This window comes from Oryctolagus cuniculus, chromosome 5, assembly GCF_964237555.1.
Source record: "Oryctolagus cuniculus chromosome 5, mOryCun1.1, whole genome shotgun sequence".
Taxonomy (NCBI): Eukaryota; Metazoa; Chordata; class Mammalia; order Lagomorpha; family Leporidae; genus Oryctolagus; species Oryctolagus cuniculus.
Window position 1 is genome coordinate 24,604,357 of NC_091436.1, and position 25,083 is coordinate 24,629,439.

The window sequence follows — 25,083 nt, forward strand, 5'->3', positions numbered from 1 at the left end:
ATAATATGCTTCATTAATAGAACACAAAAACCACACCATGATCTATCTCAACTGTTGGCAGAAGCATCTGACAAAATTCACCATCGTTCAAGATAAAAGTAAAAAAAAAAAAAAACAGATTTCAATAAACTAAAATAGAAGCACACTACGCCAACATAATAAAAACCATGTAAAAACCCGACAGAGATCATGTTGAAAGACTGAGAACTTTCCTGTTAAGATCAGAAACATGGCAATCACACCTATGTTTACCACTTCCATTCAATATAGACAGTGCTGAAAATTCTAGCCAGAACAATTAGGCAAGGAAAAAATAGTAAAGGACATCCAAATTAGATAGGAAAAAGTAAAACTATGTCTACTGATGCTATCATCCTCACATGTAGAAACCCTAAAGATTTCATACACACAGTTAGAAATAGGGGCTGGCATTGCATGACACAGGACCTGTGATGCCAGCCTCTCATAGTGCAGTGTCAGCTGCTCCCCTTCCAATCTAGTTTCCTACTAATGTGCCTGGGAAAGCAGCAGAAGATGGCTCAAGAACCTGGACCCCTGCCTCCCACATGGGAGACCTGGAGGAAGTTCCAGGTTGCTTGGCTTTTCCAAGTCCAGCACTAGCCATTGCAGCCCTTTGGGGAGTAAATAGAAAATGGAATATTTCCTGCTGCCTCTGTTTTTCCCTCTCTCTGTTACTCTGACTTTGAAATAAAAATAAATCTTTAGAAAAAAAATCAGAAATAACAAATTCAACAAAGTATTAGGATATGAAGTCAACACACAAAAATCAGTTATATCTCAACTTTATTCTTTTTTAAAAGTAGCTATTTTTTTACTTTTATTTTATTTGAAAGGAAGGGAGAGACAGAGAAGTCTTCTATCTACAGGTTTACTCCCTAAATGCCTATAACAGTTAGGGCTGGGCTATATTGAAACCGGAAGCCAGGAACTCAGTCTGGGTCTCCACATTTCTGGCAGATCCCCAAATACTTGAGGACATCATCAGCTGCCTCCCAGGATGCACAAGAGCAGGAAGCTGTATTGAACAGAGGAACTGGAACTCAAAACCAGGTACTCTGAAATGGTATGCAGGTATCCCAAGCAGTGACCTAACTCCTGTGCTAAACACCTAGCCTGTGTGTATTTCTATACACTAAGATGAAAAGAGTCTCCAAATGGGAAATTATGAAAGCAATTAGATTTACAGTAGCATCAGAAAGGATAAACTACTATGGAATTAACTAACATGGTGCAAGACGTGTGCAATAAAACAACAGAATATGTTCAAAGAAATTAAAGACATAAATAACATGTCCCACTTTTATGGACTAGAAGTCTTATTTTTAAGACATCCATACAAGGGGCTGGTGCTGTGGTGCAGCTATGGCACCAGCATCCCATATAGGTGCTAGTTCACGTCCTGGCTGCTCCGCTTCCTATCCAGCTCCATGCTAATGTGCCTGGGAAAGCAGCAGAAGACGGCTCAAGTACTTGGACCTCTGCACCCATGCGGGAGACCCAGATGGAGTTCCTGGCTCCTGGCTTTGAATGGGTCCAGCTCCGGCTGTTGGGGTCATTTGAGGAATGAGCCAGCATATGGAAGATCTCTCTCTCCACCTCTCTACCTCTCTCTCTGTGACTCTGCCTTTCAAATAAAATAAATAAATATTAAAAAAATTATGTCCATATTGTCTTTAAGTGATCTTTAGATCAATGCACTCTATCAAAACTTTGTGTTTTTTTTTTTTTCAAAAATAGAAAAACTCATCCTAAAATTCACATGGAATTTCAAAAGACTCAGAATATCCATACAGCTTGGTTGTATCTTGGAGTATCTGATGTCAAAACTTACTACAAACCGTAGTAATCAAACAGTAATACTGACATAAAGACAAACACATAGACGAATGAAATAGAGATCTCAGAAATAATTCTTTAAATATATGGTCGAATAGGGATTAGTATTATGCTGTAGTGGATAAAGCTGCCACCTGCAATGCCAGCATCCCATTTAAGGGTGCAGATTTGAATCTTGGATGTTTTGTTTCTGATCCTGCTTTCTGCTAACATGCCTGGGAAAGCAGCAGAAGATGGCCGAAGTGTTTGGGCTCCTACACCCACATTGGGAGACCTGGATGAAGCCCCTGGCTTCTGGTTTCAGCCTGGCCCAGCCCCAGCTGTGTGGCCATTTGGGGACTGAACCAGCAAATGGAAGATTTCTTTATCCTTCCCTCTCTAATTTTGCCTTTCAAATAAATAAGATAAACCTTAAAGATAAACAAATAAATAGTCAATTAATTTTTTATAAGAATGTAAAAAATGTTTAATTGGGAAAGGACTGTCTTTTCAACAAATTGTGCTAGGAAAACTAGATATCCACATGGAAAAGAATGAAGTTCGATCCTTACCTAATATTATATATAAAAGTTAACTTGGGCCCGGTGCTGTGGTGTAGTAGGCTAAACCTTTGTCTACAAGGCTAGCATCCCATATGGGCACTGGTTCGTGTCCCAGCTGCTCTTCTTTGGATTCAGCTCTCTGCTTATGGTCTGGGAAACCAGTGGTGGATGTCCAAGTGCTTGGGCCCCTGTACTCACGTGGGAGACCTAGAAGCAGCTCCTGGCTCCTGTTTCAGATTGGTCCACCTCTGGCCGTTGTAGCCATCTAGGGGGTGAACCAGGCAATGGAAGACCTCTCTGTCTCTCCCTCTCTCTGTCTGTAGCTATGCTGCTCAAATAAGTAAATGAAATCTTAAAAAAAAAAAAAAAAAAGACTCAAAATGGATCAGAGATCCTACACAGAAGATCTAAATCTATACAACTCTTAGGAGAAAACACATGAATAAGTATCCATGACCTTGAAATAGACAGTGATATCGGATATGACATCAAAAGCATAGGCAAAGAAAAAATAGACAAACTGGACTTAATAAGAATTTTTTTAAATTATAAATCAGAATACAATATCAAGAAGTAAAAAGGCCATTCATATAATGGCAGTTAGTATTTGCAAATCATATATCTGAGAGGGGATTAATACTCAAAAAACACAGACTGCTTAAAACTCACCAACCCCCCCCCCCAAAAAAAAAAAAAAAACAACTAACAATACACCTTTTTGGTACCATTATTTTATGGACTGTGAGATCAGTTTTTACTTTAGCTCTGATAATACATTCAAAATGATTATTGATCAGAGGTGTCACCATTGTCATGAAATAATTCATATTGTCTTCATAGTACATGTTGGTCATACAGAAGACTGCCACAGTTTTCAGTGGGGCATGATGAAGGGAGATCATACGGTAGATACCTACTCGAGCTCTGCTGGCAATGAGCTGTGTGGCTTAGAAAAATAACTTATCCTGGGGCTGGCACCATGGCATAGCAGGTAAAGCCATCACCTGCAATGCCGGCATCCCATATGGGCACTGGTTCAAGTCCTGGCTTCTCTACTTCCAATCCAGCTCTCTGCTATGGCTTGGGAAAGCAGTAGAGGATATCCTCTCTGAGCCTCAGGGCCTCATTTGCCCTTTCTATGAAATGCTTAGTAAAATATTTAGAATATTATTGGAAGGATTAAATTTAGCATGCCTGGCACACAGCGTGTATTTTAATGGTGATTATGCTTTGCTGCTACTTTGAGGAAATTACTTATTTCTAGAAAGAAACTCTCCCATCATTTTCAGAACAACACCTAATATGAACTGGTCTTCTATACTCCATTTCTTTTCAATTTTACTAGACCGTAGAACAATGGTTCTAGATTTATATGGCTGTAATGGGATTTGACTTTGTACATTGTAAAGTTGTGTAATCCTGATAAATTAAGAAATATTCCCTCTTGGCAAATAAGCTTTAACCTCAAACAAACCCACATATCTTTGGATCCAAAAGCAACACTGGATGTCATTATGGCTTTTGCCAACTACTGATGAATCACAAAGCCAAGAGTGGCCCCCTTTGACCCCATCATTCAGGAGCTGAAATGTATGCTCTGACTCACCTGACCTGGTTGAGACTCCTCCATTCATGGCCTCCAGAGCCCTGTTCTGTAGCAAAGCTCCCACGGCACTAGTAACAGTTGGTTCCTTTTTGGGACCCATCTGAGCCCTACCCTACAGAGAGAGACAGAGAGTACAGGCCTGTAACTTCAGGTGTGACCCATAGGTAAGTTTCCACTTCACCAGTAGTGGACTGGTGGCATCTTCAGAGACCCCTTGTACGCAGGGGAAAGGGGTAGATACACATGCTGAGTCCTTCCTCTCTGCTGATACTCAAAGCCTTATCTGGTTTTGGAGGTTTCATTCTATAATTGAGACTGTGGGGTTGTTTTATCCTATAAAATCAGTTGTTTGGAGACGTAAGAAATTACTTAATGCCAATAAGGATAAGGATTATTTTTTTCATTATACTTGAAGATGATTTTGGCAGGCAGCAAATGTTTCAAGTACGGAATTTCAATACCCCCAAGGCTGTCCCCACCCCTGCAGAGCAGCAACAAAAGGGTTATAGTAAAACAAAGTAAGGACCCAAAGGTTCCTGACAAACTCCTTTTCTCCTTGCTACTGACCCTACCTCCCATTCCACAGAAGCTACAGTACAAAGAAACCTGTTACTACAAGTGAGAACTTGCCTGGGCAAGGATGGCTGTGAGATAGTAGCAAGCAGCTCATCTTCATCCAAAGAAAGTAAGTTATTCTCAGAGGGTCCACAATGGTCTCTTTTGGTTAGGGCATGACACATTTTTAAAGGTGATTATGCTGAAAATAGAAACCCCTTTCGGCTGGGTTGTTAACAGCCTTTCCAAACCAAACACAAAACAAAACCAAAAAACAAGACTCCCTTATTGCATTTCTGAAAACACCTCACTATTAGGCAAGGCCCCAAAGTGGTGAAGCTGGCACAAGTGAAGCAAAAACTGATGTTCAGATATTCTACAATGAGTGAAAGAATTCAGAAAGCAGGCAATTTTTTTCTTCTGTGTTCCCAATCTCCACTTAGCCCTGGAACAGGGCCAAGTCACTGGTTACACTCAGGACAGCCAGCTGGCCTTTTTCCGTTTGCTGCTTCCCTGTGTTCTCTTTGGCCCCACTGATGCGGACTAACTTTGAGGGCTGCTTGGAAGAACCATTTGCAGAAATGTAACTTTCCTTCCACTGTTTTACACAGTAGACGGAGACTTAGAGACTTTTCCAAAATTAGGTTGAATTCAAGACCGCAGCAGTCATATCCTTCCAAAATTGAAGTGCCATTCCTTCCAAGAAGAGCGAGCTACTGGAGAAGAGTAGGAGGACAGGGTGATGTGAAAAAGAGAAAGGTCAGAGGAAACCTATGAGCAAGGCACTGAGCTGAGCACTGTGCTCATCTTATCCACAATCCTCCCAACAACTCAGTAAGGTGCACATGATCAACACTGTTCTATAGCTACCTTGTCCAGCTTCACTTACAAATAATTATACGGTTGAAATGCAAAGCTTGACTACTGAGTGCACTATCCTTGCCCTTTCCACTTTATACTCCTTCCCATGCTATCTTAGGTATAAAAAAAAAGAATCCACTGCCCCCCAGCAGAGATATCTCCCCTCTCTTGTGCCCCTTTAGCCAGATTAATAGTACGAGTATTTCTACTCCAAAATCTAAAATGCTTCAAAATCTGAAACTTTTGGAGTGTTGACATCACATCATAACTGGAAAATTCCACAGCTGACCTCATGTGATGGGTTGTAGTTATAATGCAGGTGCACTAAGGATAGTCTGTAAAATTATCGTCAGGTTACATGCATAAGGTCTATTTGAAACAAATTTCATGCTTCTCAGGGCATCTCATTACGTAGTCACATAGGCAACATTCCAAAATCTGAAAGAACCCTGCTCCCAAGCAGTTCAGATAAGAGATACTCAACTTATGCTTCCATCTACCTAAGTGCCAATCCCCACCTTTACCCTGTAGCCAACCGTTTTCTCAGTCTCATCAGTTCTCTTTTAAATTCTTCCTTCCCCACAAACCACATTAGCCCTCCTGCTCCAAGCCCTCATTCCTTCCCTGTTGCTCTACTCCTGTCTGGTTCCCCACTAATCCATTTTGAGCAATAATTACAAGAGTGACCTTTCTAATAAGCCAATTCGATGCTACTCCGATCTGCAGTGTTTAACACGCCTATACAGCCCGCAGAATGGCATGAGGCTGTAACAGACAATTGCACAGAAAAACCAAGAAAGCCAATGTGCAGAGAGAGGAGCAGGCAGAAGCCTTGCAGGAGGAAGACAGGACGCCCAGGTTGGAAGGAGGTCTGCCTGAGTCTCCCTGGACTTTCCAGTCCCTGCTTCCAGGCTGTTGGCCTGGTGGTCCTCAGATTTTACAGTATTTATCAACTCAATTCCCTTTCACTCCTCTTTGAACTGGCTTGAATTAAAGCCCTTCTAGATCTGCTGCTCGTCTTACTTGTGCCATCCCAACACTCTCCCATAAGCATTAGCCCCATAGGTGGGTGCCTCAGGCTGCAAGCTGGGTGTTCTGTGTGTAATGTCCTTCCTGACTCCAGCTGTAAGCCACCAAGCTCATTTTGATATTTAAGGGGAAAAATGCCTGAAACCTTTGAAGACTCCCTGGAATCACACGGGCTGCTTCTTCTAGGACCCTCCTATACACATCAACTGTACCACCTTTGTACCGCATTGTTTCCCAGACCTGCCAATTTTATCTTTTCTTGGCGTCTGAGCCATGTTTATGAGCATAGCAGTTCATATGCTACACTGTAAACCACGTCCCTGGGACTTCTGGAGCTGGCTGCTGCCTCCAGCTCTATCTGCATTTATAAATCTGCTGTCTTCCAGCTCAGGTCGTTGCTTCACCTATTTGTAACATCTGCTTCCATTCATCCACACCCTTTGGCCTTGCTGATTGTGTGGTTTTTGAATAAAAGGCTATGACTCCTCCTGTCCTGAGCAAAACACACAGCCTGTAGGGTACCTTCCTTGTGACAGCTTTTCCAAATCAGGCCCATTTCACTTCAGACTTGCAGTTCAGTTCCGGGTGATGAAGGCTACATCCACCATTGGATAAAGAGTTTCACCATAATGCTACAGGAACATTAATTTCATATTCATGTCTTCATCCCAGGATGCTTCAAACAATTTAGAAATATTTTCTCTGTAATACCCAATGTTGCTATCAGCATAAAAGCATTCCCACAAGAGAAGCCAACTCCCGTGGATCAGCTTTCTTGATGCTTACACTTCTTAGGTAAGCAATTGAGGTTCCCTAGCAAATTCTACCTGCTTCCTCCAGGCATGCAAGGACGTAAGAGCCAACTCCTGGGGAGAGAGATTTACCTGAGCTCTGGATGCCAGCTTGGCTGCTGTCTGGGCAGGATTGAAGACTCGGCGAGAAGACTGATCCTTGCAGAAATTAATATGTCGTTGGGCTGCAGTCTCATTAAATCTCCTCATGCAATAGGGGCATTGAATATAATCTGTATGTAAAGATGATAACAAATGGCTATTAGCATTTCAACAACCACTATGGAATGGACTGTGTGAAGTGAAATTCGTGGAATATGAACTGTGCTCTAACATGAATGACTTGATCCTAAACTGGTTTGAGATCCTATTCCAGAGCAGAAACTTGGAAGAGATCAAATAAAGGGGAAAATTTTACCACCTGCACACTCATTTCAATTAAGAATGTGCCCTTAAACTGTCGAAATCTTTACTTAGTATATACTAAATTGATCTTCTGTATATAAAGATAATTGAAAATGAATCTTGATGTGAATGGGATGGGAGAGGGAGTGGAAGATGGGATGGTTGCGGGTGGGAGGGAGGTTATGGGGGGAAAAAGCCGTTATAATCCTAAAGTTGTATTTTGGAAATTTATATTTATTAAACAAAAGTTTAAAAAAAGAATGTGCCCTTAAAATGTTTACATATTTTTTAGAAAATAGATTAATTATACTTAGGAACTTTCAAATCAAATGAGTTGTTAAGTAAATTAAATGTACAGAAAGCAGTCCTGGAATCACAGAATATTAGCACAAACAGCATGGAAGGACAGAGAAGATTCAAAAGTCAAGACTGCGGGGCCGCGCTGTGGCGCAGCGGGTTAACATCCTGGCCTGAAGCGCCAGCATCCCATATGGGTGCCGGTTCGAGACCCAGCTGATCCATTTCCGATCCAGCTTTCTGTTGTGCCCTGGGAGAGCAGTGGAGGATGGCCCAAGTCCTTGGGTCCCTGTACCCACTTGGGAGACCTGAAGGAAGCTCCTGGCTCCTGGCTTCAGATCAGCGCAGCTCTGGCAGTTGCAGCCAATTGGAAAGTGAACCTTAAGATGGAAAACCTCTCTCTCTGTGTAACTCTGACTTTCAAATGAATTAAAAAAAAAAAAAAAAAGTCCAGGCTGTGGGGTTGGTGCTGTAGTGCAGCAGGTTAGGTTGTGGCCTGCAGCACCCGTATCCCATGTGGGCACCAGTTCAAGTCCTGGCTGCTCCACTTCCAATCCAGCTCCCTGTTAATGCTCCTGGGAAAGCAGCAGAAGATGGCCCAAGTGCTTGGACCCCTGCACCCACTTCAACCAGGCACTTGATGTGGACGTGAGCAACATTAAAAGATCAACTTTTCCAGGCACTTGACCGGGATGAAATTCCTGGCTTCTGGCTTCAGCCTGGCCTAGCCCCAGCTATAGCAGACATTTGAGGAGTTAACCAGCCGATGCTTTCATGTCTGTCTCTCCTTCTCTCCAGCTCTGCCTTTCAAATAAATATTTTTTTAAAAAAACATAGAGAGAAGGAGAGGCAGAGAGAGGGAGAGAGGGAGAGAGGGGGAGAGAAAGAGTGAGTTCATTCTTCCATCTACTGGTTCACTCCACAGATGGCTGCAATGGCTGGAGCTGCACCAATCCAAAGCCAGGAGCCAGGAGCTTCATCTGGGTCTCCCATGTGGGTGCAGGGGCCCTGGCTTGGGCCATCTTCCACTGCTTTCCCAGGCCTCAGCAGAGAAATGGATAGAAGTGGAGCAGCCAAAACTTGAACCAGCGCCCATATGGGATGTCAGCACTGCAAGCGGCAGCTTTACCCACTATGCCACAGTGCTGGTCCCACAAATACATCTTAAAAAAAAAAAAAAGCCCAGGCTAAGGAACTGGGGGAGACGGATGGTCATGCACAAGTTAGAGGGGTACAGAGGGAAATGAGATTTACTTCCAAAAGATAGGTGTGGAACCAAATGTTGTCATGTCCCTGGCAGAAAGGCACACCTCTTCTCCAGTGGCTATATTTTTTTCCACTCAATTACTAAGTAAGGAGGCAAATACAATGGAAGGATTCTCAAAAAATTCATGGGAACTAGACTTGTCTATGTGCTCCCTTTGACTCCCAGTCCCTTCACCATGACCAACTGTGAACTGAAACTGATCACCTGGAACAGTGAGATGGCATTGGTACATGCCACCTCGATGGGATTGAATTGGAATCCCCTGGTATGCTTCCAACTCCACCACTTGGGGCAAGTCAGCCTGAGCATGTCCCAAATTATACATCTCTTCCCTCTCCCATTCCCACCACCATGTTCAACAGGGATCACATTTCAGTTAATTTTCAACACTTAAGAATAACTGTGCATCAATTACAGATCTAAACCAGTCATATTAAGTAGAACAGATAAAAAAAACTACTAAGAGGGATAATGTATTTAGTTGTTCATTAACAGTCAGGGCTATGCTGATCAAGCCACCATTTCCCATAGTGTCCACCTCACTCCAACAGGTTTCCCTCTTGGTGTTCAGTCAGTCGTCACCGATCAGGGAGAACATATGGTATTTGTCCCTTTGGGACTGGCTTATTTCACTCAGCATGATGTGTTCCAGATTCCTCCATTTTGTTGCAAATGACTGGATTTCGTTGTTTCTTACTGCGGTATAGTATTCTAAAGAGTACATATCCCATAATTTCTTTATCCAGTCTATCGTTGATGGGCATTTAGGTTGGTTCCAGGTCTTAGCTATTGTGAATTGAGCTGCAATAAACATTAGGGTGCAGACCTCTTTTTTGTTTGCCAATTTAAATTCCTTTGGGTAAATTCCAAGGAGTGGGATGGCTGGGTCGAACAGTAGGGTTATCTTCAGGTTTCTGAGGAATCTCCAGACTGACTTCCATAGTGCTAACGCTAACTGATGGAGTAAATAAAGGGGAGAGTGATCCAACATGGGAAGTGAGATACTCAGCAGACTCATAGAATGGCAGATGTCCTAAATAGCACTCTGGCCTCAGAATCAGCCCTAAAGGCATTCGGAGCTGGCTGAAAAGCTCATGAGAGTATTTCAGGCATGGAAAGCCAAGACACTCTGGCAAAAGATCTCTGCGAGTGAGATCCCAGTGGAAAGAACAGGTCATCAAAGAAGGAGGTACCTTTCTCTGAAGGGAGGAGAGAACCTCCACTTTAACTATGACCTTGTCTAAACAAGATAAGAGTCGGAGAACTCAGAGGGCTTCCATAGCCTTGGAAACTCATGACTGGAGCATAGGGAGACTACTGATGCCATAGACAGGAGTGTCAATTGGTAAAGTCAACAACAGGAGTCACTGTGCACTTACTCCTCATGTAGGATCTCTATCCTTAATGTGCTGTACATTGAGATTTAATGCTATAACGAGTACTCAAGCAATATATTTCACTTTGTGTTTCTATGGGGGTGCAAACTGTTGAAATCCTTACTTAATGCATACTAAACTGATCCTCTGTAAAAAAAAAAAAAAAAAAAAAAAGAAATTATCAATTCCCAACTTGACTCTCACTGGGATTAAACATGACAATAGGTCTGCTCTGATTTCATCATCATTTAAAAAAATCATCTATTATTTTTCACTTTATGTTTCTGTGTGGGAGCAAACTGTTGAAATCCATACTTAATGTATACTAAGCTGATCTTCTGTATATTAAGATAATCGAAAATGAATCTTGATGTGAATGGAAGGGGAGAGGGAGTGGGAAAGGGGAGGGTTGTGGGTGGGAGGGACGGTATGGGGGGGAAGCCATTGTAATCCATAAGTCGTACTTTGGAAATTTATATGCATTAAATAAAAGTTTAAAAAAAAATTCATGGGAAATATGTATTAGAAAATTATGTATGTGGACTTCTAAGATTTTTTGCACCAATATAGAAATGATCTTATAATTTCATTTTCCATGATTTTTTTTAAAAAGATTTTATTTACTTTATTTGAGAGGTAGAGTTATAGACAGTGAGTGGGAGAGACAGAAAGAAAGGTCATCCATCCGCTGGTTCACTCCCCAAATGGCTGCATGGCCGGAGCTGCACCGATCTGAAGCCAGGAGCCAGACGCTTCTTCCTGGTCTCCCATGTGGGTGCAGGAGCCCAAGCACTTGGGTCATCCTCCACTGCCTTCTCAGGCCACAGCAGAGAGCTGGACTGGAAGAGGAGCAACCGGGACTAGAACCAGTGCCCACATGGGATGTCGGCACCGCGGGCGGAGGATTAACCCACTGCGCCACAGTGCCGGCCCCTCTGTGAACTTTTTGAAGTCCCTGCCACTCCCCCATATATTCAGGAAGGTGATAGTGAAAGGATAAAAGCTCTGAGGTTAAAAAATAGAAAACAGGAATAAGAAAATAAAAAATAGTTAAAAAATAAAAAACAGGAATAGTAAAGTAATCCAGAAACAGCTTCAGCTTCCAGTGACACCACATCCCAGCCTGTCAGCCCCAGGTCCTCTGTTGGTCATAAACCACATTTTTGTCTAAAATGTTCTTTCATTTGCAGTTACCAAACATAATTGGTTAGTGAGAAAAATGGGCTGTTAGAAAGATGCAAGGCCTTGTTAGGACTTGGAGCTGCTATAGTAAAGCTAGATGGCAGCCGCCAGTCTAAAACAGCAGACACTGCAGTTCCTTTGTTTTGTTTTGGGTCACCTTGAAGGAATAACCAAGTGGATGTGAGTGACATTAAGAGTAACTTTTCTTCCAAAAAGGGTCTTAGACTGCATCACAACTGAAAACTCAGTATGAAAGTTGGAATTATTGTAAAGTTAAAATTCTTACATATGTGAATAGATATTTAATACAAAGATGTTTTCAAAACTAATAGTTTTTGGTAAGCCATCGTCTTACAGTTTGGAGAGTTTTCTATTTGAACAAATCAGATCTTGAAATGATTATCCATAAAATATAAGAACTGTTAGCACTGGTGTAAGCATGTGGGGCAGTGATTAAATTGCTGTTGGGATGCCTGCGTCCCACGTCCCAGTGCCTGGCTGCAGTCCTGGCTACTCTGCTTCTGATCCAACTTCCTGCAGTTGCAGGTGATGGCTCAAGTAACTGCATCCTTGCCACCCAGGAGGGAGACCCAGATTGAGTTCCAGGCTCCTGGCTTCAGAGTGCTCCAGCTCTTAGCTATTGTAGCCATTTAGGGAGTCAGCAAGTAGAATTGAAGATCACTATGATTGTTGCCCTCTTTGCTCTTTCCTCCCTCTCTCTCTCTTCCCCCACTTTCAAATAAAATGAAAATATAAATTTTTTTTTCAAATGCTACTGCTTAGAAATTCTCTAGTTGCCTTACCCTACATTTCCCATTCTGAAAAGCAGCATATAATCATCACATTGAACTTTACTGAACACCTACTATGTGCCAGGCACTGTTGTATACCTTGGAATGCAGTATCTCCACAATCAAGATGTAAGCATTTTAATACAGAAATTAAAATTTCACATGGTGATAAATGTCAAAAGGAAGAAAGGAAGGAAGGAAAGGAGGGAGGGAGTTAGGGAGGGGAAAAAAACAGGCCAGCACTGGGAGAGGACAAACAGTACAGATGCTGGAGCCTGCCTGACCAATTTTGAGCCCAAGTTCTCGACTTGCTAAGTGTGTGAGCCTGGGCAAGTTACTCAGCTTCCTTGGGCCTCCTCCTCCTCAGTACCTACACATCACCTATGTATTATTAGGCTGTGAAAGTTAACTATGCGAATCCACACAAGCGTTTGGCAGAGTGGGTGGGAAGGAACATACTGAGGATCAGGAAACAAGTCCAACAAGGTTGTATTTCCGACCACCAAAGAGGAATGAAGCTGCTTAGAAAAAAAGTAAACTAGAAAGTGCCATTTTCATTCAGACCTCCTTTATAATAGTAGAGAAAAATAAAATAGAACTTGGCTATTAGCTTAGAGGTTACATCTTCAGTTTTACAGCTGGACGTTGTTATATCAGAAATGCTACCACAAGCCCTATACAGGTCAAGCAGAAAATGATCATGGATCTGCTGAGTTGTGGCCTTCATCCCACGTGTTCACTTATCCATTTCTACCCTCTCATGGCTTTGGCACTTTGTGCCACCATGTAAACAATGAAGCTGTTATATTTCCCTGCCAACAAAAATCTTAGAGACGATTAGGCAAATGGACAGTTACACTCATGGGACGAGCTGTGAGGTGAGGGAGTACTAGGGACTCAGGAGCCCACCAGAGGGACATGAAGGCCAGAAATGGGGACAGAGCGCAGGCAGGAGAGGATCTTGTGGCTGAGCAATCAGTTGCTGGTTGCAATTTGTTGAACTTTCAAATTGGTAAATTATTTTTCTGCAATATTGTCCAAACACAGCATGACTGAGCAACATGACCTATTCTCATCTCAACCTTTCTTCCAGTATCAATGATGCCTTCATAAAAACCACTACATCCATTTTCATTTCAATTGATAATGATTTCAAAAGTCTTATGAGGAATATGGTGGCCAGAGTTCATAAAAAATTAAAGCACATACACACAAAAAACTCAAGCATAATTTTAAAATGCAAACATTGAGTTGCACATCCATGTCTAGGTAGCTGAATGAAATGGTGACCAAATATCCCAGGCCTCACAGAATAATTTCAGTTATAAATATTCTGGATCACCATCCCCACAAACTGTCACAACAGCCTAGAAATCTGAATCACTGGCAGACTCACTTAAGTAAAAACTAGAATGAATATATGCATGTCACAAAAACTGAGTCATAAAAACAAGGAATCATGCAGAAAAAAAGAGAAAATTACTTGCAAACTCATGCATATTATACCACATTGTATTTAACTCTATTTGCAAGTATTTGTGTATAAATTTTCTGGTACTTAAACCCAGGAAAACTAGACTAATATAAAATCCCAGCACAGTTAAAATAATCAAATCATGATAAAAATGTGCTATTGTTTATAATCATTTTGCTTATTGCATAAAATTATAATCAAGGCACAGGAAAGAATTTAATTCTAAAACTATATTTTGCCCTAAAATATAAAAAAATGAAGAAAAATAATTGTATATTTGATGAGGCCTTGCAAAGAGAATTTTTTTTAAGAGAAACAACAGTCCGCACATTTTAGATTCAACTTGGTAATGAGAGAAATTCACACAGCAGGACATCTGACATAGTTTCACTTAGTCAATTAAAGAACCATAAGTTAGCCATCAGCTCTGTAGTTTCTGATCCTAAAACGAAGCTATTCATCATAAAAGCTGTTTTTTGTTATATGAAGCTTGTTGCCAAAGTATGTGAATTTTGCTAAAACCACAGTCACGGATCTTTTTGCCTAACATCTTAAGGCAGCACAATATTTTAAGCTATGTTTTCATTACCACCCAGCAAAACTGTAACAATCATGAAGGTTATTTTCTGGTGTAGAAGTTCAGATGATTTATTTTCAGAATATTTTTATGGTGTGATTATACTATGGTAGTTAGGTTTTATACTTTTCTAAATAAACTTTTTGAGGAATAATTTACACACATGGACCTGCGCTGTGGCATATGGGCTATGCCTCCTGTGGTGCCAGCATCCCATATGGGCACTGGTTCGTGTCCCAGCTGCTCCTCTTCCAATCTAGTTCTCTGCTTTTGGCCTGGGAAAGCAATGGAAGATGGTCCACATGCTTGGGCCCCTGCACCCTCAGGGGAGACCCAGAAGAAGCTCCTAGCTCCTGGCTTTGGATCCGCTCAGCTCCAACCATTGCAGCAATTTGGGAAGTAAAGCAATGGATGTTTCTCTGTGACTCTCTCTCTCAAATAAATGAATAAAATCTTTAAAAAATAATTTACACATAACAAAATGCATCTATTTTAGCTTTTGACAAGTATATACATTTGTGTAACCACCCAAATTAAACATTTTTTTGTCACAAGTCCCAGCATGCCCCCATTCAGTCAATATTTCCCCAAACCCAGTTTCAGGCAATCAATGATCTAGTTTTCTGTTACTACAAATAAGTATTACCTATTCTGTAATGTCATATAATAGGACTTCAATGTTGCTGCATGTTGAACATTCCATTTTGTAAATGCTCCATAATTTGCTTATCCATTCACTTACTGATGAGTGTTTTCAGTTGATGATACATGAATAAAGCTATAAATATTTACATAGGTCTTTTTATGGACATTTTCAATCACATAAACACCTAAGAGCAGAATTGCTATGTATGTTAATTGTATGTTGAACTTAATAGAAAATACCAGGGCAAAGAGGTTATACTATTTTACACTTCCATCAGCAGCATGACACTTCCAGTTCCTTCATGTTCTAACCAACACCTGCATTGTCAGCCTTTAATTTCAGCCATTCAAGTCAGTGCATAATGATATATCCCTGTATCTCATCTTCACTAGCATAAAAATAATGATAAAAATAATGTTAAGTATCTTTTTATGTGTTTAATGACTATTGTTTTGAGATGAGTCTGTTCAAATACAACTTTTGTTCTTTTCTTGTTGGATCATGTCTTTATTGAATTGGACGTGTTCTTTGTATGTTCTGAGTCCTTTATCAGAAATACATATAATGAATCTTTTCTCTGAGCTTGCTTTTCCATTTTCTTAGTGGCATCTCTCAAAACTGTAATTTTCAGCTTTGGTGAAGCCAAGTTATTGATTTCCTTTTTTAAAAAAAATAATGAATTTTGTGTCCTGCCTGAGGGTGTTTTTTGTTTGTTTTTATTTAAGATTTTTTATAGTTGCAGCACTTGTGTTAGGTCAGGGGCCCATCTTGAATTAATTTTTTATATGGTATAAGGATTAAAATTCATTTTTTCTCATATGGGATCCAGCTGTTCCAGCATCACTTTCTTTTTTAAAAAAGGAAGTGTCTTGGTTTTTCTTTCTTTAAAAAAAATTTTGGCCAGCGCCGCGGCTCACTTGGCTAATCCTCCACCTGTGGCACTGGCACCCCGGGGTTCTAATCCCAGTTGGGGCACCGGATTCTGTCCTGGTTGCTCCTCTTCCAATACAGCTCTCTGCTGTGGCAGTGGAAGATGGCCCAAGTGCTTGGGCCCTGAACCCACATGGGAGACCAGGAGGAAGCACCTGGCGCCTGGCTTCGGACTGGTGCAGCACGCCGGCCATAGCGACCATTTGGGGGGTCAACCAATGGAAGGAAGACCTTTCTCTCTGTTTCTAACTCTGCCTGTCCAAAAAAAAAAAAAAAAAAAGACAGCAGGTCTTGAACTAGAAATTGCCATCATCTCTGGTGTTGATCTATGATGTCTTCTATGCTTCTATAAGGATAACTTCTTTGAATGGACATGTATGTATAAGAAATGAAATGCAGTGATGCCCGTGTTAGGAATGAACTGAAATGGATCTTACAAAACAAAGTAGTAGTAAAAAAAAATAGGAAAAAAAGATTTTATTTATTTATTTGAGAGGTAGAGTTACAGAGGAAGAGACAGAAAGGTCTTCTATCCACTGGTTCACTCTAAATGGTCAACAGCTGGAGCTGAGCAGATCTGAAGCCAGGAGCTTCTTCTGGGTCTCCTATGCAGGTGCAGGGGCTCAAGCACTTGGGCCATCAGCAGAGAGCTGCATCAGAAGAAGAGCAGCTGTGACCAGAACTGGTGCCCATATGGGATGCTGGTGCTGCAAGTGGAGGTTTAGCTCACTATGCTACAGTGCCAGGCCCCTAGTATCACCTACTGATAGGACTTTTCTTTCCCCCATGGAGTTATTATGACATCTTTTTAAAAAATCAATTGCCTATAGATGGCAGGGGGTTTCTATACCTAGATTCTATTTTCTGCTCAACAGATATACCAAGAGCAAATTTTAATGATCCTATAACATTATAGTAAGCTCTATATCAGTGTTCCTCCAACATTTTAGCTATTCCACATCTTGGCTATCTTGGCTATTCCAGATCTTTTCAATTACCATACAACTTTAGAATCAGTCAATTCCTACTTGGCAGAAAAATAACAACAACAACAACAACAAAAAAAAAAGCAAATAAATTTGCAGTTATTTCTGTTGGAATTACATTGAGTTCATAGATCAATTTGGTTAAAATTGATATTATAATGCAAAACTGAGTCTTTCAAACCATAAAAATAATAAATCTCTCTCTCCCCCTTACCTCCCCCCTGTCATCCTACCCTTCAAATAAATTAATTAATGGTAAATTTCACCATTTCCTTTGGTCTTCAATTTCTTGAAGGAATGTTGTATACTTTTCATTGTATAGGTATTATACATATTTTATTAAATATAACCCTAAATACTTAATTTTTAATGTTACTATGAATCGTATTTTAAGTGTCATTTTTCAATTGTTTATGCCTAGCATACAGAAATACAATTTACTCATGTATACCTTATATCTCAAAATCCTATGAAACTCATTTTAATTCCAATAGCATTTTTTGCAGTTCCCTAGGGTTTTCTAAATTTACTCCTTGTCTGTGAAGAAAACTGTTCTGGGGTAGCACCCTGCAGTGCCGCCATTCCATATGGGCGCCAGTTCAAGTCCTGGCTGCTCCACTTCCAATCCAGCGCTCTGCTCTGGCCTGGGAAAGCAGTGGAAGATGGCCCAAGTCCTTGGGCTCCTGCACCCATGTGGGAGATCTGAAAGAAGCTCCTGGCTCCTGGCTTCGAATTGGCCCAGCTCTGGCTTGCAGCCAATTGGGGAGTGAACCAGTGGATGGAAGACCTCTCTATCTCTCTGCCTCTCCTTCTCTCTCTGTGTAACTCTTTCAAATAAACAAATAAATCTTAAAAAAAAAAAAAAAACTGTTCTTCTCCAGTTTTCTGCCATGTTTGTGTGTGTGTTTATGTGTATTACCTTATTACACTGGCTACTATCTCTAGCACAGTATTGAGAAGTAGTATTCAGAACTGATATCCTTGCTTTTTTCCTGATATCTGTGGGAAAGTGTTAAGTTTTTCATCATTGTGATGTTAGTTGTAGACTTTCTAAAGATGTCTTTTGTAGAGAAATTTTCTTCTATTTCTACCTTACTGAAAGATACTTTGCTTTGTTTTAAATATGTATAGGTATTAGATTTGAGGGGGCCTGCGCTGTGGTGTAACAGGTTAAAGCCGCAGCCTGCCTCGCCAGCATCACCATGTGGGCACTGGTTTGAGTCCCAGCTGCTCCACTTCAGATCCAGCTCCCTGCTGTTGTGCCTGGGAAACTAGAGGAGGATGGCCCAAGTCCTTTGGCTCCTGCACACATGTGGGAGACCTGGAAGAATCTCCTGGCTCTGGCCTGGCCCAGCCCAGTTGCTGTGGTCATTTAGGGAGTGAATCAGTGAATATAAGAGCTCTCTCACTCTGTTTCACCTTCTCTATAATTCTCTTTCAAATAAATAAAATAAATCTTTTATAAAAAATTTTGTCAAAGGTTTTTTTCACTATCTAATGAGATAATATACTTTAAAAATATTTTGCTGTATGGATCGCTTCCCATGTTGGAACATTCTCTCCTTTTGAATTCTATTATTATCAGACATTTGATCCTATTTATATGATCACTTTAACACTTAATCTTATCTATATGTTCACTTAAACACTTAATATGATCACTTTAACATTTAAGATAGCATTTTTACCATCCAGCTTAATAGGATTTGGGATCCCATGGCAAGTTTTTAAACTGTACCCTTAGAAGTAAGTCTATAGGAATGTATGCAGAAACTATACTGCTTTACAGTTACAAACTTCCTCCTCCCTCTCTTATTCCCATTCTTATTTTTTAGTGAGACCCATCCTCAATTTTATACACATATGATTAACTCTATGTTAAGTAAAGAGCTCAACAAATACTATGAAAAAAAAGGAAAAAAACAAAAAAACAAAACAAAACCCCAAAACTGTTTCTCAAGTCGAGACAAGGGCCACTCAAGTCATGCCTTCTTGAAGTGTCAATTTCACTTCTATAGATTTTGTTTTAGGTGCTCTATTAGTTCTCAGAGATCAGAGGGAACATATGGTATTTGTCCCTTTAGGATTGGCATATTTCACTAGGTATGAGGTTTCCCAGATTCACCCATCTTGTTGCAAACGACTGGATTTCATTTGTTTTTTAACCACCATGTAGTGCTATGAGAGCATTTCAGGCATGGAAAGCCAAGACACAGTGGCAAAAAATGGACTACATGAACAATCTCTGTGAGTGAGACTCCAGTGGAAGAAGTGTCCATCACAGAAGGGTGTACTTTCCTCTGAAGGGAGGAGAGAACTTCCACTTTGCTTACGGCCTTGTCTAAATACTGACAGAGTTTTTGGATTCAAAAGGCTTCCATAGCCTAGGCAGCTCGTGTCAAGAGCCTCGGTTGGTCACTGACATCATACATAAGAGTGTTAATTGCTAAATTAACAACAGGAGTCACTGTGCACTAACTTCCCATGCAGGACCTCTGTCCTTAATGAGTTGTATTATGAGAGTTAACTGTAAAACTTGTTCTCAGGTTTTGTGTGTGTGTGTGTGTGCGTGCAAACTGTTGAAATCTTTACTTAGTAAAGAGCTGGTCTTCTGTGTACAAAGTTAATTAAAAATGAAACTTAATGGAGAATGGAACTGGGAAGGGGAGAGGGAGGAGGAGAAAAGTGGGAGTGTGGGTGGGCAGGTATGGTGGGAAGAATCACTATATTCCTAAAGTTGTACTTATGAAATTTGTATTCATTATGGGGCTGGCACTGTGGCACAGTGGATTAAAGCCCTGGCCTGAAGCGCCAGCATCCCATATGGGCGCCGGTTCTAGTCCCAGCTGCTCCTCTTCCGATTCAGCTCTCTGTTATGGCCTGGGATAGCAGTAGAGGATGGCCCAAGTCCTTGGGGCACTGCACCCACGTGGGAGACCTGGAAGAAGCTCCTGGCTCCTGGCTTTGGATCGGCGCAGCTCTGGCCATTGTGGCCATCTGGGGAGTGAACCATCAGATAGAAGACCTCTCTTTCTCTGTCTCTACTTCTCTCTAACTCTGTCTTAAAAAAAAAAAAAAGAAAAAGAAATTTGTATTTATTAAGTAAAAGGTTTCTTTGGGAAAAATAGTTAATATCATGAATTAAATATTTTTCCTTCTAAATATTTTAGGCTTTTTTTTTTTTTTACTAACTTTTAAAGAGAAAAGTTAAGGTAATTCATGTAAAGCCTTTTTTCTTTACTTTCCCCTCTAAGATACTGCTTAAACTGAATAGCACAAATTTTTAAAAAATATTTATTTGAAAGGCAGAGTGACATAGAGATGTATCTTCCATCCACTGGTTCACTCCCCAAATGGCTGCAATGTTTGGGGCTGGGCCACGTCGAAGCCAGGAGCCTGGAACTCCATTCAGGTCTCCCACATAGGTGGCAGAGGCCCAAGCACTTGGGCCATGATCCACTGGTTTCCCAGGTGCATTAGCAGGGATCTGGACAGGAAGTAGAACAGCTGGGACTTCAACTGGCACCCATATGGCGACTGTTTTACCGGTGTTTTACCTGTGAGGCGGCCGGCATAACAGGTAAAGCCATCAGCTGCAGTGCCAGCATCCCATGTTGGCACCAGTTCAAGACTCAGATGCTCCACTTCTGATCCAGCTCTCTGCTATGGCCTGGGAAAGCAATAGAAGATGGCCCATGTGTTTAGGCCCCTGCACTCATGTGGGAGACTCAGAAGAAGCTCCTGGCTCCTACTTTAGATTGGTGAAGCTCTGGCCATTGTGGCTGTTTGGGGGAGTGAACCAGTGGACGGAAGATGGATATCTCCCTCTCCTATCTCTCTCTCTGCCTCTGCCTCTCTGTAACTCTGCCTTATAAATAAATAAATCTTAAGAAATTAATGGAAAAATATGAAAAATCCCCAAATATGTGGAAATTAAAAGTCATTTCTAAAAAACAAAAACCTTGCATCTAAGAAGAAAGCACCGGGATTTGAATCGGCACCCACATGGGATGCGGGCATTGTAGGTAGCAGCTTAACCCATTATGCCACAATGCCAGCCCATTTTTCATCAATTTCTAGTTTAATTATGTGTGGTCAGAGAACACATTTGTATTCTCTATTATTTCAATCCATTTAAGTTTATTGAGACTACTTTGTGATCCTGCATATGACCTATCTTGGGTGAATACTCTACCATTGCTGCGGTCATAATATTGTTATTAATGTTGATTAGGTCAAACTGGTTGATACTGCTGCTCATCTTTTCTATATATTTACTGATTTTACTGCTGTGTATACTTTCAGTTTCTAAGAGGAGTGATAAAATCTCCAAATGCAATTTGAATTTTTCTACTTTTCTTTCCAGTTTTGTCAGTTTTTATTTCATGTTCTTTGAAGATCTGTTACTAGGTACATAAACATTAGAACTGATAAATCTCTTTGGTGAATATATCTTTTGAATCAGTATCTCTTTGAACACTTGCCCTTAAGTTTGCTTTACCTGATATCAACAATGGCCACTCTAGCTTTATGTTTGCTGTTTGCATGCGTCTCTTTCCTCATGCTTCTTTCTTTTTTTTTTTTTTTTTGACAGGCAGAGTGGACAGTGAGAGAGACAGACAGACAGAAAGGTCTTCCTTTGCCGTTGGTTCACCCTCCAATGGCCGCCGCGGACGGCGTGCTGCGGCCGGCGCACTGTGCTGATCCGATGGCAGGAGCCAGGTACTTATCCTGGTCTCCCATGGGGTGCAGGGCCCAAGGACTTGGGCCATCCTCCACTGCACTCCCTGGCCACAGCAGAGAGCTGGCCTGGAAGAGGGGCAACCGGGACAGAATCCGGCACCCCGACCGGGACTAGAACCCAGTGTGCCAGCGCCGCAGGTGGAGGATTAGCCTAGTGAGCCGCAGCGCCAGCCTCCTCGTGCTTTTAATACTCCACTTTCAGATCAACCAGACAGAAAATCAACAAGGAAATAGCAGATTAAACTGATACTACAGACCAAATGGACCTAACAGATATCTACAAAACTTTTCATCCTACAGTTGCAGAATACACATTCTTTTCAGCAGTGCATGCAACTTTCTCTAGGACTGACCACATTCTAGACTATAAAGCAAGTCTCAGCAAATTCAAAAAAATTGAAATTATACCCTGCATCTTCTCAGACCTCATGGAAGGAAACTGGAAATCAGCAACTCAGGAATCTTTAGAGCATATGCAAACATATGGAGACTGAACAACATGCTCCTGAATGAACAGTGGGTCATACAAGAAGTCAAAAGAAAAATAAAAAATTTCTGGAAACAAATGAAGATAACAACATATCAAAAATTATGGGATGCAGCAAAAACAGTGTTGAGAGGAAAGTTTATAGTAATTGGTACCTACATCAAGAAATTGGAAAGGCACCAAATAAATGAGTTATCAATGCATCTACAAAAACTACAGCAAACAAAACCCAAAACTAGTAGGAGAAAAGAATAATTAAAATTAGAGAAGAAATCAATAAAATTGAATCAAAAAATTACAAAAGATCAGCAAAACGAAGAGCTGGTTTTTTTTTTTTTTTTTTGAAACAAATAAAATTGACAGGACATGGGCCCAACTAACCAAAAAAAGAGAGAAGACTCAAATCAATAAATTTAGAGATGAAAAAGGAAATGTAATAATAGGCACTACAGAAATAAAGAGTCATCAGAAATTACTTCAAAAAGTTATATGCCAAAAACTGGGAAATCTAGCAGTGATAGACAGATTCCCGGATACATACAACCTACCTAAATTGAGCCAAAGACACAGAACACCTAAACAAAACCATAACCAATATGAAATTGAATCAGTAACACAGGCCCTCCCAACAAAGAAAAGCCAAGGACTGGATGGCTTTACTACTGAATTCTACCAGACATTTAAAGCAGAACTAACTTCAATTCTTTTAAAGCTATTCAAAAACAATTCAAAGCAAGGGAATCTTTCCAAACTCCTTCTATGATGCCAGCATCACCTTAATTCCTAAACCTGAAAAAGATGCAGCAGAAAAGAGAATTACAGACCAATTTCCCTGATGAATGTAGATGCAAAAATCCTCAACAAAATACTAGCCAATCAAATCCAACAGCACATCAGAAAGATCATTCAGCCAAAGCAAGTGGGATTTATCCTAGGTATGCAGGGATGGTTCAATATTCGCAAATCAATCAATGGAATACATCACATTAACAAATTGAGGAACAAAAATCATATGATTATCACAATAGATGCCGAGAAAACATTTGATAAAATACAATACCCTTTCATGATGAAAACTTTTAGCAAATTGGGTATAGAAGGAACATTACTCAACACATTCAAGGCAACATATGATAAACCCACAGCCAGCATCATATTGAATGAGGAAAAGTTGGAAGTATTCCCAGTGAGATCCAGTACCACACAGGGATGTCCAGTATCACCACTGCTATTCAATATAGTCCTGGAATTTTTAGCCAGAGCCATTAGGCAAGAAAAAGAAATTAAAGGGATACAAATTGGGAAGGAAGAAGCCAAACTATCCCTCTTTGCAGACAATATGATTCTTTATTTAGGGGATCCAAAGAACTCCACTAAGAGGTTGTTGGAACTCATAGAAGAGTTTGGGAAAGTAGCAGGACATAAAATCAATTAAAAAAAAAATCAACAGCCTTTGTATACACAGACAACGCCATGGCTGAGAAAGAGCTTCAAAGATCAATCCCATTTGCAATAGCTACAAAAAATTCAAATACCTTGGATTAAATTTGACCAAGGATGTCAAGGATCTCTATGATGAGAATTACAAAACTCCAGAGAAAGAAATAGAAGTAGATATAAAAAAATTGGAAAATTCTTCCATGTTCATGGATTGGAAGAATCAATATCATTCAAATGTCCATTCTCCCAAAAGCAATTTACAGATTCAATATGATACCAATCAAAACACCAAAGACATTCTTCTCAGATCTGGTAAATATGATGCTGAAATTCATATGGAGACACAGGAGACCCTGAATAGCTAAAGCAATCTTATACAACAAAAACAGAGCCAGAGGTATCACAATACCAGATTTCAAGCCATACTCTAGGGCAGTTATAATCAAAACAGCATGGTACCTGTACAGAAACAGATGGATAGACCAATGAAACAGAATAGAAACACCAGAAATCAATCCAAACATCTACAACAAACTTATATTTGATCAAGCAGCTAAAACCAATTCCTGGAGCAAGGACAGTCTATTCAACAAATGGTGCTGGGAAAACTGGATTTTCACATGCAGAAGTATGAAGCAAGACCCCTACCTTACAGCTTACACAAAAATCCACTCAACATGGATTAAAGATCTAAATCTATGACCCGACACCATCAAATTATTAGAGAACATTGGAGAAACCCTGCAAGATATAGGCACCGGCAAAGACTTCTTGGAAAAGACCCCAGAGGCACAGGCAGCCAAAGCCAAAATTAACAACTGGGATTACATCAAAGTGAGAAGTTTCTGTACTGCAAAAGAAACAGTCAGGAAAGTGAAGAGGCAACTGACAAAATGGGAGAAATTATTTGCAAACTATGCAACTGATAAAGGATTAATAACCAGAATCTACAAAGAGATCAAAATACTCCACCACAACAAAACAAACAACCCATTTAAGAGATGGGCCAAGGACTTAAACAGACATTTTTCAAAAGAGGAAATCCAAATGGCTAACAGACACATGAAAAAATCTTCAGGATCACTAGCCATCAGGGAAATGCAAATCAAAACCACAATGAGGTTTCACCTCACCCTGGTTAAATGGCTTTCATACAGAAATCAACAAACAGATGCTGGTGAGGATGTGGGGAAAAAGTTATCCCAATCTGCTGTTGGTGGGAATGCAAACTGGTAAAGCCA

At 40.6% G+C, this 25,083-nt stretch overlaps 1 protein-coding gene across 4 annotated transcripts in view; it reads right to left on the reverse strand.

Annotated features, from left to right (window-relative positions):
• The window catches only part of ZC2HC1B (zinc finger C2HC-type containing 1B), a 68,041-nt gene that overhangs the window by 24,172 nt on the left and 18,786 nt on the right, over positions 1-25,083 (reverse strand). For 3 of the 4 annotated variants that reach the window (XM_002714779.5, XM_051855301.2, XM_051855302.2), the window contains 2 exons: positions 7,335-7,474; positions 4,006-4,117 (listed from right to left, as the gene is read on the reverse strand). In XM_002714779.5, the coding sequence (XP_002714825.1) occupies positions 4,006-4,117; positions 7,335-7,474 (252 nt within the window). The remainder of the gene's footprint in view (positions 1-4,005; positions 4,118-7,334; positions 7,475-25,083) is intronic. The other variant, XM_051855300.2, reaches the window with a different exon arrangement.